This window comes from Aegilops tauschii, chromosome 5, assembly GCF_002575655.3.
Source record: "Aegilops tauschii subsp. strangulata cultivar AL8/78 chromosome 5, Aet v6.0, whole genome shotgun sequence".
Lineage (NCBI taxonomy): Eukaryota > Viridiplantae > Streptophyta > Magnoliopsida > Poales > Poaceae > Aegilops > Aegilops tauschii.
The window spans coordinates 452,416,119-452,432,605 of NC_053039.3; the positions used below are offsets into that span (position 1 = coordinate 452,416,119).

Consider the following 16,487-nt stretch of genomic DNA (forward strand, 5'->3'; position numbering starts at 1 on the left):
CGCCATTACTAGTTAAAACTAGTAATGCGCACCACACCCACGGTGCGCCATTACTAACTTTAAAAAAAATAAAAAAATTGTTAGTAGTGGCACACCGAGGGTGTGGTGCGCCATTACTAGTTAAAACTAGTAATGGCGCAATGTCCCCTGGTGCGCCATTACTAGTTTTGAAAAAAAAATAAAAAAAATTGTTAGTAGTGGCGCACCGAGGGTGTGGTGCGCCATTACTAGTTACTAGTTAAACTAGTAATGGCGCACTATCCCCTCGTGCGCCATTACTAGTTTTGAAAAAAAATTGTTAGTAATGGATGTGGTGCGCCATTAGTATTTGGACACTAATGACGTACCAACACATGGTGTGCCATTAGTATATAGTAGTGGCGCACCACATGTGTGGTGCGCCATTAGTGTTCATATTAGCTATAGGCCTTTTCCTAGTAGTGAAGTGGTGGCCTAGGCCTCTTTTGGACTAGAGATGTAATTGTCGAATTAAAGAACTTTAGTTCTGGACACACAGATGTGATGGTGAAATATAAGGACCAAGACTCTTTTGAGTGGAGGTTCACTGGTTTTTACGGAGTGCCCAGAGTCGAGGATAGACATCATAGCTATCTTTTTTGCGTACTTTGCACGCCTTGCCGCATTTGGCTTGGATTTGTGTGGGTGACTTTAATGAGATTTTCTATGCATGTGAACACTTCAGCCGATCAGCGCAGCCTGAGAGCCGAATGAGAGCTTCAGAGAAGTTACCGACGAGGTGGCCTTTCAAGATTTGGGATGGTCTGGTACAACTTATACTAGGGACAATTGTCAGTCAGGTGCAGCGAACGTTAAGGCAAGGCTAGACAGAGCCTTTGCCAATGAGGACTTCCGGCAACATTTTCAGCATATCAGAATTAGACATCTACCTTGGATAGAGTCTGATCATTGCTATGTTGTAGCGGAAATAAAAGAGAATATTCCCAACACTTCGAGAGCCAAGAAACTGTTTAGATACGAGAATGTGTGGGCATCACATGTAGATTATGAACAGCTTGTCACGGGAACGTGGTAGCAAGCTAGGCGCCACCCTGGTCTACAAGGCATCTCTGATTCTCTTGATCTTTTGAAGAGAACACTAGAACCATGGGGCTCTCGGGAATTTGGCTGCCTCACCCGCAAGGTTAGACAGCTGCAGAAGAAGCTAGACAAGCTCATATGCCGCTCGGTTGGCCGGGGACCGACGGAGGAAGAACGAGCTATTGTCTGTCAACTACGGGAAGCCCTTCACCTGGAGGAGATTTGGTTGCGACAACGTTCGCGAGTGCCATGGCTACATGAAGGTGACCGCAACACATCTTATTTCCAAGCACAAGCAGCGCAACGGAAGCGAATGAACAGAATCCAAGGGCTGCGTCGGCAAGATGGTACTGTTTGTGCTAGTGAAGCCGAGCATAAGAGTGAGGTTCAACAATTCTATCAAAACCTATATGAATCCCAGGGATTTTCGGATGCAACCGAACTTCTTAACCATGTGCCAGCCAAGGTATCTTTGGATATGAATGCTCATCTTACAAAGCCATATGCTGCGGCAGAAGTGCGCTCGACACTCTTTCAAATAGCTCCCTCTAAAGCGCCAGGAGTAGATGGTTTTACTGTCGGTTTCCATCAACGACATTGCAGTCTAGTTGGTAATGATGTTACCCGGGCAGTGCTAGACTTTTTGAATGGAGGTGAGCTACCATCAGGCCTAAACGATACCTCCATCACTTTGATCCTGAAGGTACGACACCCAATATAGACCGATAGCTCTCTATCGGGTTTTGTATAAAATTGCTACCGAATGCACTACCAATCGGATGAGATCAATAGGTATGATTATCAGTGAAGAGCAAAGTGCACTTGTTTCCGGTCGCTTGATAACTGACAATGTCTTAGTGGCATACCAAAGTGTGCATACAATGAAAAGGCGGAAGAAAGGGAAAAAATATGCTTTTGCTGTCAAGCTAGACATGTTGAAGGCCCATGACAGAGTTGAATGGCATTTTCTTGAGGCCATTTTAATTCGGCTAGGTTTCAACATGGTCTTTGTCCGACTAATCATGAAATGTGTATCTTCAGTATGGTTTTCTATTTGTGTCAACGGAGAACTGCTACCCTGTTTTACTCCCTCCCGTGGATTCAGACAAGGTGATCCGGTTTCGCCATATTTATTCTTAATATGTGCTGAAGGTTTCTCCTCTCTCCTCAAGTACCATAATGGTGGACATATTGACAGAGGTATTAGAGTCAGTTACAGGTCACCTTGGGTCACACATCTTTTATTTGCAGATGATATATAGCTTGACCTTCATCAGTGCAACCAACCAAAGTGTTGTAAGACTGAATGAGATTCTTCGAAATTACGGAGAAGCTTCGGGGCAGTGTGTTAACCATGAAAAGAGTTCAATTTACTTCAGTTCGAACACACCAGCTCAGTTGAGGCAACAGCTGAAAGCCATCCTGAACATTGCAGTGGAGGCGTTCAGCGAGCGCTACTTGGGCCTCCCCTGCGCTGTTGGACTTATTTCAAGTGGGACTTTTGATCACATCGGGGAGAGGGCCCGTGGTAAAATGCAGGGATGGTCTGAGAAGCTGCTGGCATGTGCAGGACGTGAAACACCACTGAAGTCAGTGGTTCAGGCAATCCCCACGTACACGATGAGTACTTTTCTACTCACCAAGAAAGTCTGTAAGAGTCTGACTTCTCCCATGGCAATGTATTTCTGGAAAAGTTCTCTTTACAAGAATGCTACGCACTGGGTTTCGTGGAAAATCTTGCGACACCCAAGTGCAAGGGAGGCATGGGTTTCCATGAACCCCATCAATTCAATCTTGCACTATAGGGAAGCACGGATGGAGGTTCTTAACTAACGCGGATTCTCTATGTGCAAGAGTATTAAAGGGATGTTACTTCCCTGAAACGGATTTCATGCATGCAGCCGTTCCCAAATCTGCTTCTGCAACTTGGAGAGCGATCATTGCGTCCAGGGAAGCTTTGAATGCAGGTTTAATAAAAAGAGTTGGAGACGGGACTTCCATCGATGCCTGGTCAGATAAATGGATTCCCGGAACTATTTCTATCTCCCCTATGTTGAAGACGTTGAACACCAATGTTCAATTGGTTTCAGACCTGATTGATGTGGACAATTGGTCGTGGCGGCAAGAGCTTGTGCGATCAACATTCATCACACCAGACGCCGAGGCGTTTCTTAATATACCTATTAGGCGTGGGGGGTGATGATTCATATCCTTGGGCCTTTGAAAGATCAGGCAACTACACTGTTACATCGGCGTATCGTGCTCTAGTGACTCAGAACGAGCGTCAAGCTCTAGAAGAAGGGACGGCTATCGGCACCTCAGGAGGTGAAAAACAGATGTGGAATGCTTTGTGAAAACTCAAAGTTATCCCAAAAGTTCGCGTGTTCTGGTGGAGAGTACTAAGAAGGATCCTTCCAGATGAGTGCACTCTCACACACCGTCATATTGAAGTTGTGGACCGATGCAACGTTTGCTTAGCAAAGGAGGAAGACCTCATGCACGCTCTTATTTTGTGCTCTCACGCACAACGCTTCTGGGAGGAAGCTTCTGCTCGGTTCAGCATCAGACTACCTCGTTTACACCCGGACTCTTGCTCTCGGGATATTCTATGTGATACACGTTTTGCAGAGGACGATCGAGCAAAAATAATCACCATTATGTGGATGATATGGCACTCTCGCAATCGTATCAAGCATGGAGAGGAAGGAAGAGACCCGACTACGTCTCTCAGAACTACCAAGGAGGCTCTCGCGCTCCTTGAACTCCCACGGAACCTCCCTACGGTTCTGCCGGAGCATGGCTGGAGGCCACCGGAACCAGGAGTCATCAAGATCACTACTGATGGGGCTCTAAATTTTGCTGATGGAAGAGACGGTGCGGGCGGCGTAACACGCTCCTCGTCGGCACTTTTGGGAGCCTGGAGCAAGCCATACGTGGGTATCTCAGACCCACTGATCGTCGAAGCTTTGTCACTACGAGAAGGAGCTCGTTTTGCGACACTTCGAGGTTACTCGCATGTGATCATGGAGGTGGGCTGCCTGGAGTTGGTGACACTTCGCCACAATTCCCGTTCAATTATGGCTTCTATCTTAGAAGAAATAGGAGAGCTAGTTTATGATTTTTCTGTTTTTAAAATTCAGCATGTAAATCGGTCGGCTAACTTACCGGCACATCTTTGTGCAAAGCGTGCTTGCACTCTGAATGTGACCGAGAGTTGGCTCGACAAAACACCACCTTTCCTGGTAACCATCTTTTTGGCTGATTGTCCGAGAAATACTTTCATGGAATAAAGCTCTCTGAATTGATCGCAAAAAAAAAGAATCCATTAATTCCTTCTTTTTTAGGAGTCTGTTTGTCACCTTCCTTCTTTTTGAGCAGTCTCATTCCATCATGCACATGAATCACGAGTCACGGGTCTCTCCTCTCCATTAATCCTTGTTTCTTAGCAGTTTGTTCGTTCTCGCAGACGTATCTTTGATTCTTGAGGTGGCTTACTGATTTCAACTCGCAAATCTATACCTACTAATAAAGCAAGGTGCGTTTCTCTTTCATCGATTCACCGTCGAAAAGATTATTTTTTCTATTCGAGGTGGTACTAACCTTTTATGCGTCTATACGCTAGAAAAGAAAAAAAGGTTTGTACAGAATTCTGTAATTGGGCCACGCGCGCTCCGGCCCAACGAAACCAGCCCATTTATGATTGCTCAAGCAGTTGGGAAGACCGTATTTGTCGCGTCGAACAATAAATAGATGAAGCTACCCATAGGGCGCCTAAGACTGGGTCGGCCCGTTTCCCCTTTTTCGATGTTCTATTTCTACTTTTCTTTTTCTGTTCCTTTCTCTTTCTCTTTTATATTTCCTTTTCCTTTTTTCTATCTTCATTTTTATTTTTTGTTGTCAAGTACAAATTTACAAATATTCAGAATTTCAATTTTGGTTTAAATATTCAAAAAATTGTAATAATTCAAAAAATTTGTTCCTGATTTGAAAAATATATGAAACTTTTAAAAAAAATCCTGTTTCGAAATTTTCACGTTTATTAAAAAATGTTTGTGTTTTTAAAAAATTCTTTCAGATTTTTAATAAAAATTACATTTTATAAAATGTTCCATATTTTAAAATATTCCTGTTTTAGTGAAATGTTCACAAATCCAACATAATATTTTCGTCTAGGAAAACATTTTCTAAAATTGTTTTCAATGCTCCCCTTTTGAAAAATCAAAAATTCGAAAATATTTGTGTTTTACAAAATTTTCATGTTTTCAAAATATTGTTTGTTAATTTCAAAATCTATTAATGTTTCTAATTTTGTTCGTGTTTTTCCAAAAATATTGAAATTTTCAAAAAACAATTGTTCGCATTTTCTTAAATATCCGCGCTGGCCATAGGTTAGTGGTGCGTGGTCGTTCTATGTTGGTTGACTATAAATGAAAAAAATTATGGGCATATGCTAATAAAAGATAATATGTTGTTTGGCTTTAATTAGAGCAAAATTATAGGCACTTGAGCACTCAAATAATCAAAGAGAATAAACAATCAAAAAGTAAGGACATTCATGCCTGATTATGCTAATGAAACATGATTTATGCATTGCAATTAATAATCGACCTGGTTATGCTGTCATATGATAGAGTGGTCGAAGCAACCGTATCCCGAAGGTTGCCGTGCAGCCACCAAATGAGGAGGCATGCACAACCCGAAGATGAAAACAGACCCGGAGGGAAAAAGGCATGAGTTGGGTGCTCACCACCACGCCGACCAACCCCACCACTATCAAGATTTCCCATGTCAAACATGTCCAGCGAGAGGACCATAACTCCTTACTCTGTCGCCTACCATTGTGGAGACCCTTTTTTGGATGACACGTCAATTATCTTTGTTGCTTGCAAAAAAAATATCTCTCCCGTTAACACGCACGGGCATATGTGCTAGTGTATATAAATTGGGCGAGATGGGACTAAATATATGCTAACCCTCTCGACTGTGCTGATGGGCCGGCTTCGTTGGGCCGCTACAGATCATGGGAAGGCCCAACCGAGTAGGACGGATGGCTTTGGTGAACCGTTTTCATTTAGTTTTTTGGACTGCTATTTTTTCTTGAGAAAACGCCCTCGTGGCTTTTTATTCATTCTTAGGCGAGTTCATATCTGACTGAACACATTCAATCAGAAAACCAGGGATTACATCATAAATGGTAAAACTAGGAGAAAGATGAAGGGCCTCTCTCGCCATCACATGCGTAGTTTGTTCGTTCTCGCAGACGTATCTTATTAATTCTTGAGGTGGCTTGCTGATTTCAACTCATATATCTATATCTATACCTAATAATAAAGTGCTATTGCTTCCGGCGGTACCTCACCGAAATTGCCTCCAAAATTGTAAACTATTACCCACCAATCCCACCTATAAGTTATTTTTAGTAATTGATGCCACATACAAATGATAAAAAAAGTTTCGCGCAGGTGAATCCCCGCATATGCCGGCCCATGTAGTAGGAATCTTCTCTATTGCGTTTCGCACGCTGGGAGAAGAACCAGCGCGCCTGTTTCGGCCGACCCATGACCGAGCAGCCTGTTTCAATTTTGGTTCTTATTTTCTGTTTTCCTTTTCCATCTTTGTATTTTTAATAAATAAATAATTTCGGATTTCAAAAAAGTTCGAAAAATTAAAAAATTGAGAATTTTGGAATATAATATTTCTTAATTCATAAATTTTTGTGCATTCAAAAAATGTTCGCATATTCAAAAAAATGTTTGTAATTTTGAAAAGGAATATTCGGAAAATCAAAAAATGTTCATTTAGAAAAGTCCGTGTATTAAAAATATTATGAAATTGAACAAAAATTTCGCCAATTCAAAAAATGTTCATGAATTGAAAAATAACCTAAAAATTCAAAAACTATTCGTGACTTGAAAAACACTTTATTGATTCATCAAATTTTAGTTGGTTCAACAAATGATCATGCATTTCAAAAAATGTTCTTGAATTTCAAAAGTTGTTCCACCAAACAATTTCCAAAAAAATGTTCGTCGATTCTAGAAATGTTCTCCTATTCAAGAAAAATGTTTTAAAAATGAAAAGTAAAAAAATGTTTGTAAATAATATAAAATGTTTATGAATTCAAGAAATATTCACGATATTAGAATAAATTCGAAATTTGTAAAACTATTCACGAATTTGAAAAATGTTCACGATTTCAGATATGCTCACGAGTTTAAAAAATGTTCATTATTTTCAAAAATTGTTCAGGATTTCATGAAAATGAGAGTGATAGTGTATCTCGGTGATGCAGCAAAATGTGGTCATGGCCATTGAAGATTATGATTTTTTTCTCCTGTTGCAACGAAGCGCCGTTTTGCTATCTATACCTAATAATAAAGGGGCTATTGTTTCTGTCGGTATGTCATGGAAAGTGCCCCTAAAATTGCCAATAATTACCCACTATGCCACCAGTAAGTGAAAAAAAAAACGATTCTTTACACTGGATAGACCGTTTTCTTTAGGTTATATACAGTGTGAACCCTAATTTTTCACATCCACACAGCTAAGCCAGTGGCTAACGCCTCACTCGACTACCCAAGTGACCTGGGTTTGACCATAGCCACGCCCCTTTTTCTTTTTCGCTTCTCTTTTTGGTGCAAATTCAATTGCGTTTTAAAATATTCATTATCTTTCAAATCCTGACTCCAAATCTAACATGTTATATATGGAAATTCCTCAGAAAAATGTGTATATTTCAGATTGCAATTGTCTTGCATATTAACTATTTATAGAATTGTGTTTATGGTGCCACCTTAATTAATACCTTCTCTATATGGAGTATTTTGAAAAATCCTATTATATATGTTTTCTACCCCATTTAACTTGAGTAGATATGATATTCAACCATTACGTTTTTGCACGACACTTATCATGTTGTTTGTTTTGTGGAGATTTCAAGGAATTTGCTGATATCGTCCAGTGTGTGTAGGGGGGAGATTTTTTTTCTCCCGTTGCAACACATGGTCATGTTTGCTAGTGTATATAAATTGGGCAAGATGGGACTAAATATATACGAACCCTCTCGACTGTACTACTGGGCCGACTTTGTTGGGCCGCTACGGACCATGGGCAAGGCCCAACCGAGTAGCCAGGATGGCTTTGGTGAACCGTTTTCATTTATTTTTTGGACTGTGAATTATTAGTAGCACCTCACGTAATATTAGAATGGATGAAATGTTAGGTTGGATGGACTAAAAAATCGGAGTAACGCACCATGCTCTACTAGTAGATATATATACATAATTCATGAAAAATGTCAAAGGCTCATGCGGGGTTTCATGACAAGGGGGTATGTTTAGTATCACCCCGGATTTGAAGGAGAGTTCATGCCCACATATAAGAGATTCTCTTCGACATGCTATTAGAGCATGAGAAGAACGGTGGTACACGCGCGTCCTCCTTCGCTGCCTGCCACGCCTTTGTGCGCGTCATGTTTCGTGAATGATACGTGTCGTGCTCAAACCTGTGTAATGTGTGTTGTATTTTTTCCGATTACAGATTTAATTGGTAGCTGATTATGATTCATTAACGGAATCGTTATGTAACAGCCATATCTGAACCGTCAGACCGTTGGGTGCTATTGACTCGGTCGTGGACCTAACCCAACCTCTCACTACTTCAACTACTTACTCAACCTACCCACCAACGCCAAAACCATGATGAAGAGGATGAGGAAAATGTTGTGGTCGCCGCGGCGGCTTTGTTCTGGCCAACTGGTGAGTATGATATGTTTATCTTTTATTTATCATGTTTTAGGCATACTTGTTGTTTTGTTCCTGTTCTATATTCCCCGTTCTAAAATATGAGGTGTATTAGTTTTTCAAAAGTCAAACATGTGAAAGTTTGACCAAGTTTCTAAAAACATCAATATCTACAATACAAATTTATGTCATTTGATCAATCATGAAAAATGTTTTCATAGTTTCTCTATTAGGTATTGCAGATGTTGATATTTCATTCTATAATCTTGGTCAAAGATACAGATGTTTGACTTGCACAAAAATTGATACACCTTATATTCTGGAACAGAGGTAGTACTTCGTATGTGCTCATATGTGTAAATATCAATATGATATTAACACTGCTTTTGCTATGATCATGATTTGTTTATGCATAAAATTAATTACAAAAATGCTAATATATCCAACACAAAGTTCTTATCGCTAGATCTGTTTGCTCTCTTAGATCTTAGCAGTTTGTGTGTCCATCAAGGAGGGCATGTGGTTGACTATTGGTGCAATGACTTTGGCATCGTCTTCCTTGTTGTTATGTGGCATGGTTTGGTTTCTTCAACTCTCTGGACCAGTGGTGATCAATTGCAAACCTGTATTGTGTGGGGCTATAATCCAACCTACTATGTGAGGGTGTTTGCAGGTGTCCCTTTTCTTTATTGTTGGTTCAGCGCATTTTTTTAACAACCAGTGGACAATGTACAATTGGAGGACAAATAAAGCTATTATATTTCGAATTTAGTTTTAGTTTTTATATGGTTGTTCTGCGTTTAGCTGTCCATTGCACTGGCTTTTTTACTTATCAGATTTGAGATACCCTTCCAAACAAACCTGTGATCGGATGGTTAGAAGGACAATGATATCCCCAGCCCACCAGGGTTCACGTCTTAGACTTCACATTGGTGCTTGGATTATTTCTGAATTTATTTCAGGTTTCCGGCGATGTTCATTCAGTGGGAGGAGACGTTCCTGTCGACTGCAAGGCGCCTGTGGTGACTTTGTAAGCCGGTTCAGCCTCTCGGAGGTGCTTATAGGAGTACGATGTGTGTGCGTGCATTTATAGGGGTGTGTATACTCGTGTATGTGAGCGACTTCGATTGTACCATGTTAAAAAAAAATTGAGATCTCTTTGGGCGCCTATTCTGTATAAAAAGAAGAAGCAGGAATGTGACATCGACGCCTATAGGTTTGTCTGCAAAGCAAACCTTCCATAAGTTTAGAATTTTTGCTAAAAGTGCGGTGAACCAATTGAAAGCTACAAGTGTGACAAGTGTCAACCTTCAGAGATTTTTCGGTTTTGATTGTAATTTTTCTTCTTAACTGGCGGTCCTTTGTGCAAGGTTAGTGATCAGTTATCTTTTTATTTTTGTCGGTGCCTACCTGACTTGTATCTTGACCTATCATATGAATAAGGCACATATTATCATGAAAAAAAAGTATTTGCATATGACAGGTTGAACATGCTGCTAGAACATTCTAAAACAGTGTCTGTGCCCAAACAAGCCATGACTCTCCACGTGTGACCAATTTCAGGCTGAAAGCGTATCATATCAATCTCTGCATGTGTGACCGATTTTAGCCTGGAAGATCATACCAATCTCTGCATGTGTGACCCTATTTCAGATTGAAAGTGCAAAATATCACCAACCTGAGAGTTTGTTAGCAAATTAAAAGTTTTCTTTTCTTTAGACAGACGATTGACCAACTGTGGCAACAATACCACAACACTCAATATAACATATACAGATTGATTCCCCTGTGGTTTCTACAACATCAGAACTTTTTTGAATCTCTGAACTCGACTTAATTTAATACCCTCTACACACATATCTCTGCAATCTGCATGCTATTCTAACTCCTAAGTAACTAAGCAATTACACCACAGACAACGAACAATGGAGATACCCATTCTCGAAAGAAAAACAAACAATGGAGAGACAAGGCCACGGTGCGGCACAGCAACAGCGACTCGAAAAAAAAATCAACGAGCACAATATGATTCAGCAAAGTCCTTGCTTGGTGCCCGCGAAACCGTGGCCAGAATCATGCGTCCAAATGTCAAATTATCCATGTCGAGCTTGGGTCTCTATCAGTCGGCCATATGCGTCTGCATCCGGTTCGCGACCAGCTGCGCGGTAGGTGCAAACATGATTGACCCTGCAAAGACCAAACAGTGATAAGAGTGAGTTACTAATCTTTTGAAGTGCAAGGAACAGGGGATGTAGAAAAGAGGCAAACCAATAGAAACCAATAGTCAAGGTTAGCACCTGGCACAGCATTAAAACCATTCACAGTTTGGTGCATGGTGGGCCGTTCTTCAACATTATGGCTGCTCTTCAGCTCAACGGAATGTTCACCTCGGTCTACTGGAACCTGCGTCAACGATCCACATTGCGGGCTTGGTACTGCCTGAGAATCGATCCTCTGAGCGTTATTGGCAGACGCATGTGACACAGCATCTGCATGAGGCCCTGTTGAATGGCCTGCGCTTGCAGGATCATCTACAGTTTTCTGCTCACTCGATGCCGCTGTGCTGCTTGGTGGTGGTGTTGGTATCGGAGATGAAGTTGGTACAGGTGGCTGAAATGAGTTTGGTGATTCGCTATCTCCTACCCACCCGCGACCAAATGCTGTTCCAGGGGGAATGACCTGTTCAATTCGCTTCGATGCAACTTCCCAACCAACAGGACCAAGCTGTGCAGCAAAACGTGCCAGACTGCGGGAATAGGCCTGCGGCAACTGAGCACCAATCTGATAAAAAAAATCATTGTGTTAAACTGAGAGTGATATCATCTTGCTGTTCAGCAAAGTCAGCAGAAACCTAAAACTATATTGGCATATCATAAATCATTAGGGGAGGTGACTTGTATTGGAAACTCAACTGGTACAAGAACCTTCCTTGTCCCGTTGTATGAGGTTGCCACTGGCAGCTCATACATTGAACTGGATGGTTGATTCTGATAATATGTAGTCCGGCGACTCTCTTCTACCGGAAGTGGCTTCTTCCCCATTTTTCCTGACCATTTACTCCCAGACCCTGGGACAAAGGGAAGGTACCAAATGATGTTAAAGGGGTTAACAGATTAGCCAAATCTGGATGGAAGACATTCTTGGGCAATATCCCTCTAAGAAAACTGAGTTCTCAAAATGATAAAAGAAACCTGAATAATCTTCAATGCTTTCCAATTTGCGCTCACTGGACCAATTGTGTTCATTGCTTCTATTGGCAAAAGAAGCTTTCAGTACATCTGCAATTCTCCGCTGTATATCAAACCCTGAGTGCGCATAAAGTCCACTATTTCCAGCCATAGCAAGTGCTGCCGCAGAAAAGTTTGCGGTAGCACGTTCTGCTGGTGGCTGCTCAACTTGCTGCTTGACAGCGTTCTTTGGAGGCCTGCCCCTTCGACGCTGTGGTTTTGGTTCCGGTTCTGGTAATGGTTCTGGTTCTGGTTCACTGGCATCACTATCTTGCCTAAGATTCTCAAAGTCCTTCTTAGCAACCTCTTGAATAGATCGTGCCTATAATGCATCACATGTGAATGTTACATATGCACTGCATCCCATGGGTTTACAGAAAAAATACATCATAAAATTAATCATCAAACAAGTAGGTTCAAGATTTGACCTGTCGATAGTATACTGTGTCTGGTGAATTGTAGGACATGGCATTCGAGGTTATCAAAAACACATCGTCCTGTAAATAGGAAATCTATGTCATTTTGAATGAACTTAGTAGAATACAAATAATATTATGAGCTTAGTTAACCATTGATTACAAATTAAGTATTAGCACACCCAGGATTCAACAGCGAGTCAAAGTGCTACTTGTTCTTGGGGTGTGACTTGCATGACCAAGGCCATGGTTTAAAAGAAAGTAAGTCATAAAACAAGGTAAAGGAAATGATGTTAGTGATCTGAGGTAAGACTAAATCGAATGTTCAGTGAAAATGCAGATATGTGATGCTGGTTACAGGCTTATAGTATACATAGATCCAATATTTTTCAAGTGATTAGAGAGGTGGCTGCAGACAAGTAATTACATCAAGTAGAAATGGTGGCACAGAGAGCTTAATATACCAGCTCTAGAAGTAAAAATGATCATTCTCATACATAACAAACAACTGATAACTTCAATCTAAAGTTCAATACACCTTGTTGCTGAGTACTGCTACAACAAACTTCATAACAGGTCACAGGTACAAGCATTCCATTTTTTGAAGTACTTGTGATTTATCTTATTCTACATCTTTGACCGTAAGTAACATAAGCAGTGCCTGTACAAGATCTTTATACATGCAGTAGAAAATGGAACTTGGTAGTGAATATTGCACAAGCATCCATGCACTGGTGTTTTTTTCTAAACAAAGCGTCATTTCATCTTGACTCAAATGTATGAAAACACTTTTATTTCATATACAATTATGAGAGCATTCTTTCCATTAGAAAAATTACATATTTACAGGTTTGCCTGTCTAACAAGCACTTATTGAGAATAGTTCATAGTTTATTTAAATGTACTTTTCTTTCTACCTGTGTTGCTACTTATCCTTATGGAAGTATATACAATATTACATACCTTACATGACTTCTTAGCACCCAAATTACTTAAACAACCTTTGACATAAGTGGATATGCAGATACAGAAAGACAACGGCAGCATATATTCATTGAATATAAACACTTACACAGCCCTATTCATAATCCAGTAATGGAATCAATAACAGTAACACCTACGAGCATAAGTGCTTCCCTTCACTTACTATAACAGATACCTTCATATAGATTTCAGTTTTCCATTGAAAGAAACTTGTTAACTGTATTTACAAATTAAACTGTATTTACTGTACTGGTCTTGAAAAGTGTTGTGCTTTATATAGTTCTATATCTTCCCTTGAGAGTGCTTGAGTTCAGAAGATATTGATCACATGGAACATTGTCAGAAACACTATTTAGAAGCAAAACTCTTAGGTTTCCATTTATGCATTTGCGCTAGTTTCGAGTCCTTTGCAGAGGATCCAAGAGAATGAATATCTGTTCCTAAAAAGGCGGAGCAAAACATGATACAAGACTCCAAAGGCAACATTACAAAATATATTTTCAAGCAAACAAGAAGACGCCACAGTTTTAGTAACTGACTACTGATCTATAAGAATCTCGAACATAAATGCGAGGCCTTGTGTTAGAAAGAAGAACATCAGCATGGAAAAGCACATTAGCCTCACAGAGGTGATGACTAATCTAGCTGACCTAGCAACTAAGTCAACCAAATTGCGGTAACAGCTGATTAAAGCAGAAAAGGTCAAACAGCATGACCCCAAAAATAAAAAAGATTCCACGCTGACCTCAAATTGCTCCAAGTTGGCATATGCCCCCTTATCAAGCTTCTTCCTAACTGTCGAAAAATCCATGGGGTGCTTGACAATATCTCTGTAGTCGGGCAGCTGACAGTACATTGGCAATCACAAGCAAATCAGTCAGCTTGCGGGAACACAAAACCATGAAAACAAACATCCAGTCCTGTAACACAAACCTCTTCATCATCAACCGGCTCTGAGAATACGCCGTATGTGTCCTTCCTGCGCAGAAACAGGAAACCAACCTCAGATAAGATGCTACAGAAACTGGAACAGCAGAAGAAGAAGAAGAAGCAGAGAGGGCATAGCAACTCACTTCTGCAGCCTATCGAGGATGAAGACCAATAACTTTTTGTCAGGCAGGGGCGTCGTGGGGCCGGAATCTGACGGCTCTGTGCAAATGAACAAATCCAGCCACGAGCAGAGGAGCAACAATCAGCATTAATTAATTGAACAGGAAACAAACTGGAATGCATCCACCGGTACTACAGGAATTAAAAATGGCATCTTTGTTCGTGCACATTCGTCGTCCAGTATTACTGTAGTATTATTTTGCTTCCGGAAACCTGAAGAAGAATAAATGCATCGGAGGAGAGCAGGCAGGGGGGCTCGAGAACCGACCTTCACGCCCATCCGTCGCTGTCCTCCTCTTTTCTCCCTGCAGCAGCAAAAGATAAATAAAGAAGATAGTAGACACATTTTAAAATATCCACACAGAAATCCTTGGGGGGAAATCGCGAGACCCGGGGCGGAAAAAGGCGCCAGAAAAAGTGGCGGTTACCGAGCGAGCACTGAGAGAGATCCTATACTTGTATCCTGCCGTGACTCGCCGGGGAAAATATTTGGCGCGAAAGGCAGGGGGAAACCAGGCCAAAAAAAGGCACGCCTTTAAAAGCTCCGATGCATAAAAGAAATGGCGCCAATTATTGCCGGGGGATGCGAGCGAGGGAGTGAGCGAGCCAGGGTTTTGGTTTGTCCGGCGAATGATTGGCGGAGCGAGGGCTGAGGGTGAGGCGGGCGGCGTTGACCACTGTCGCGGCGGCAGAGGGAGGGGTGGGGCGGGCAGTAAAATAAATAGGGGGGCGCGGGCAGAGGAGGGAGGCCCCTTTCCGCGCCTGGGGTAGCAGGCAGGGCGCCTCGGGCGGCGCGCGGCGGCGCAGATCCGCGCGCCGGCCGTGGCGAATTGGGCGAATTCCGCGCGGATTCGGGCGGGGAGGGCGCAGATCGGGGCGGGGCGCAAACCTTGGCCGATCCGTCGTGGAGGCCGACGACGAGGCGGAGCTTCTTCTCGCGGCGGGGGTCGTCGTCGCCCGAGTCGTCCTCCGGGGCGGGGTTGCGGCGCGTGGAGGGGCGGCGCTGCTGGGGCGGCGGCGGCGGCGGCGGGGGCGCCTCCTGGAGCTTCTGCAGGCGGAGGCTGCGCTTCTGGAGGTCGAGGAGGGAGGGCCGGCCCTTCTTCTTCCGCTTCCGCCGGGCCGGGGGAGGCGCCGACATCGCCGCCGGCCGCGGCGGCGGCTGCTGCTTGCCCATTGCGCGGCGCGGCGGGGCGGGGCGGGGCGTCTGCGCTCTGTTTTTTTCCTTCCTCGGCTCTTTTCGCGGCAGGGGCGTTGCGGGTGGGTATCGCGTGTGCCGGGGGGCGTGCTCGGGGTGGGTAGACTTTTTGGTGCGCTGCGGTTTTGCTCCCTTTTTTTTCTTTTTCTTTTTCTTTTTCTTTTTTGGGTGGTTTGGTTTGGGTTGGGTTGGGGTCGTTCGATCGAAATGGCAGCGCGATGCGGGCCGGCCCATCTCGGGCCGATCTCGTGTCAGCCGTCGGATATTTACCAGATCGTTCTCAGTCGTCCGATAAAATTTCAGTTGTACCCTTTCATAAATTCCATGTCCCATCGGGGTAGTTTCGTCATTTTTGAGACATAAAGAAGGCAGGAGCTCCCCGTGCTAAACCCTAGCCGCCACCAATTCTGGGTCGTTCGATTGAAATCGCAGCGCGACGTGGGCCGGCCCATCTCGGGCTGATCTCGTGTGAGCCGTCGGATATTTACCAGGTCGTTCTTAGTCGTGTGATAAAATTTCAGTTGCACCCTTTCGTAAATTCCATGCCCCCACTGGGGTAGTTTTGTCATTTTTGAGACATAAAAAGGACAGCAGCTCCCCGTGCTAAACCCTAGCCGCCACCAATTTTGGGTCGTTTGATTGAAATCACAGCGCGACGTGGGCCGGCCCATCTCGGGCTGATCTCGTGTGAGCCGTCGGATATTTACCAGGTCGTTCTTAGTCGTGTGATAAAATTTCAGTTGCACCCTTTCGT

At 42.8% G+C, this 16,487-nt stretch overlaps 1 protein-coding gene across 1 annotated transcript; it reads right to left on the minus strand.

Moving 5' to 3' along the window:
- Nucleotides 1–10,528: 10,528 nt before the first annotated feature.
- On the minus strand, nt 10,529–16,102 carry LOC109776185 (uncharacterized). Its single transcript, XM_020334840.4, has 10 exons — nt 15,428–16,102; nt 14,807–14,843; nt 14,502–14,577; nt 14,362–14,407; nt 14,174–14,272; nt 12,457–12,525; nt 11,993–12,350; nt 11,714–11,868; nt 11,099–11,582; nt 10,529–10,988 (listed from the first exon to the last, which is right to left on the minus strand). Exons 1-10 carry the CDS (start codon nt 16,064–16,066, stop codon nt 10,921–10,923), a joined length of 2,031 nt encoding a protein of 676 aa, XP_020190429.2. The 5' UTR covers nt 16,067–16,102; the 3' UTR covers nt 10,529–10,920.
- Nucleotides 16,103–16,487: the final 385 nt, after the last annotated feature.

Coding starts and splice junctions, on each gene's coding strand:
- LOC109776185 (XM_020334840.4), bottom strand. CDS start 16,066: ATGGGACATGGAATTTATGAAAGGGTACAACTGAAATTTTATCGGACG. Junction 12,351..12,456: donor ACACAGTATACTATCGACAG/GTCAAATCTTGA, acceptor GATGCATTATAG/GCACGATCTATTCAAGAGGT. Junction 11,869..11,992: donor AAGCATTGAAGATTATTCAG/GTTTCTTTTATC, acceptor CCTTTGTCCCAG/GGTCTGGGAGTAAATGGTCA.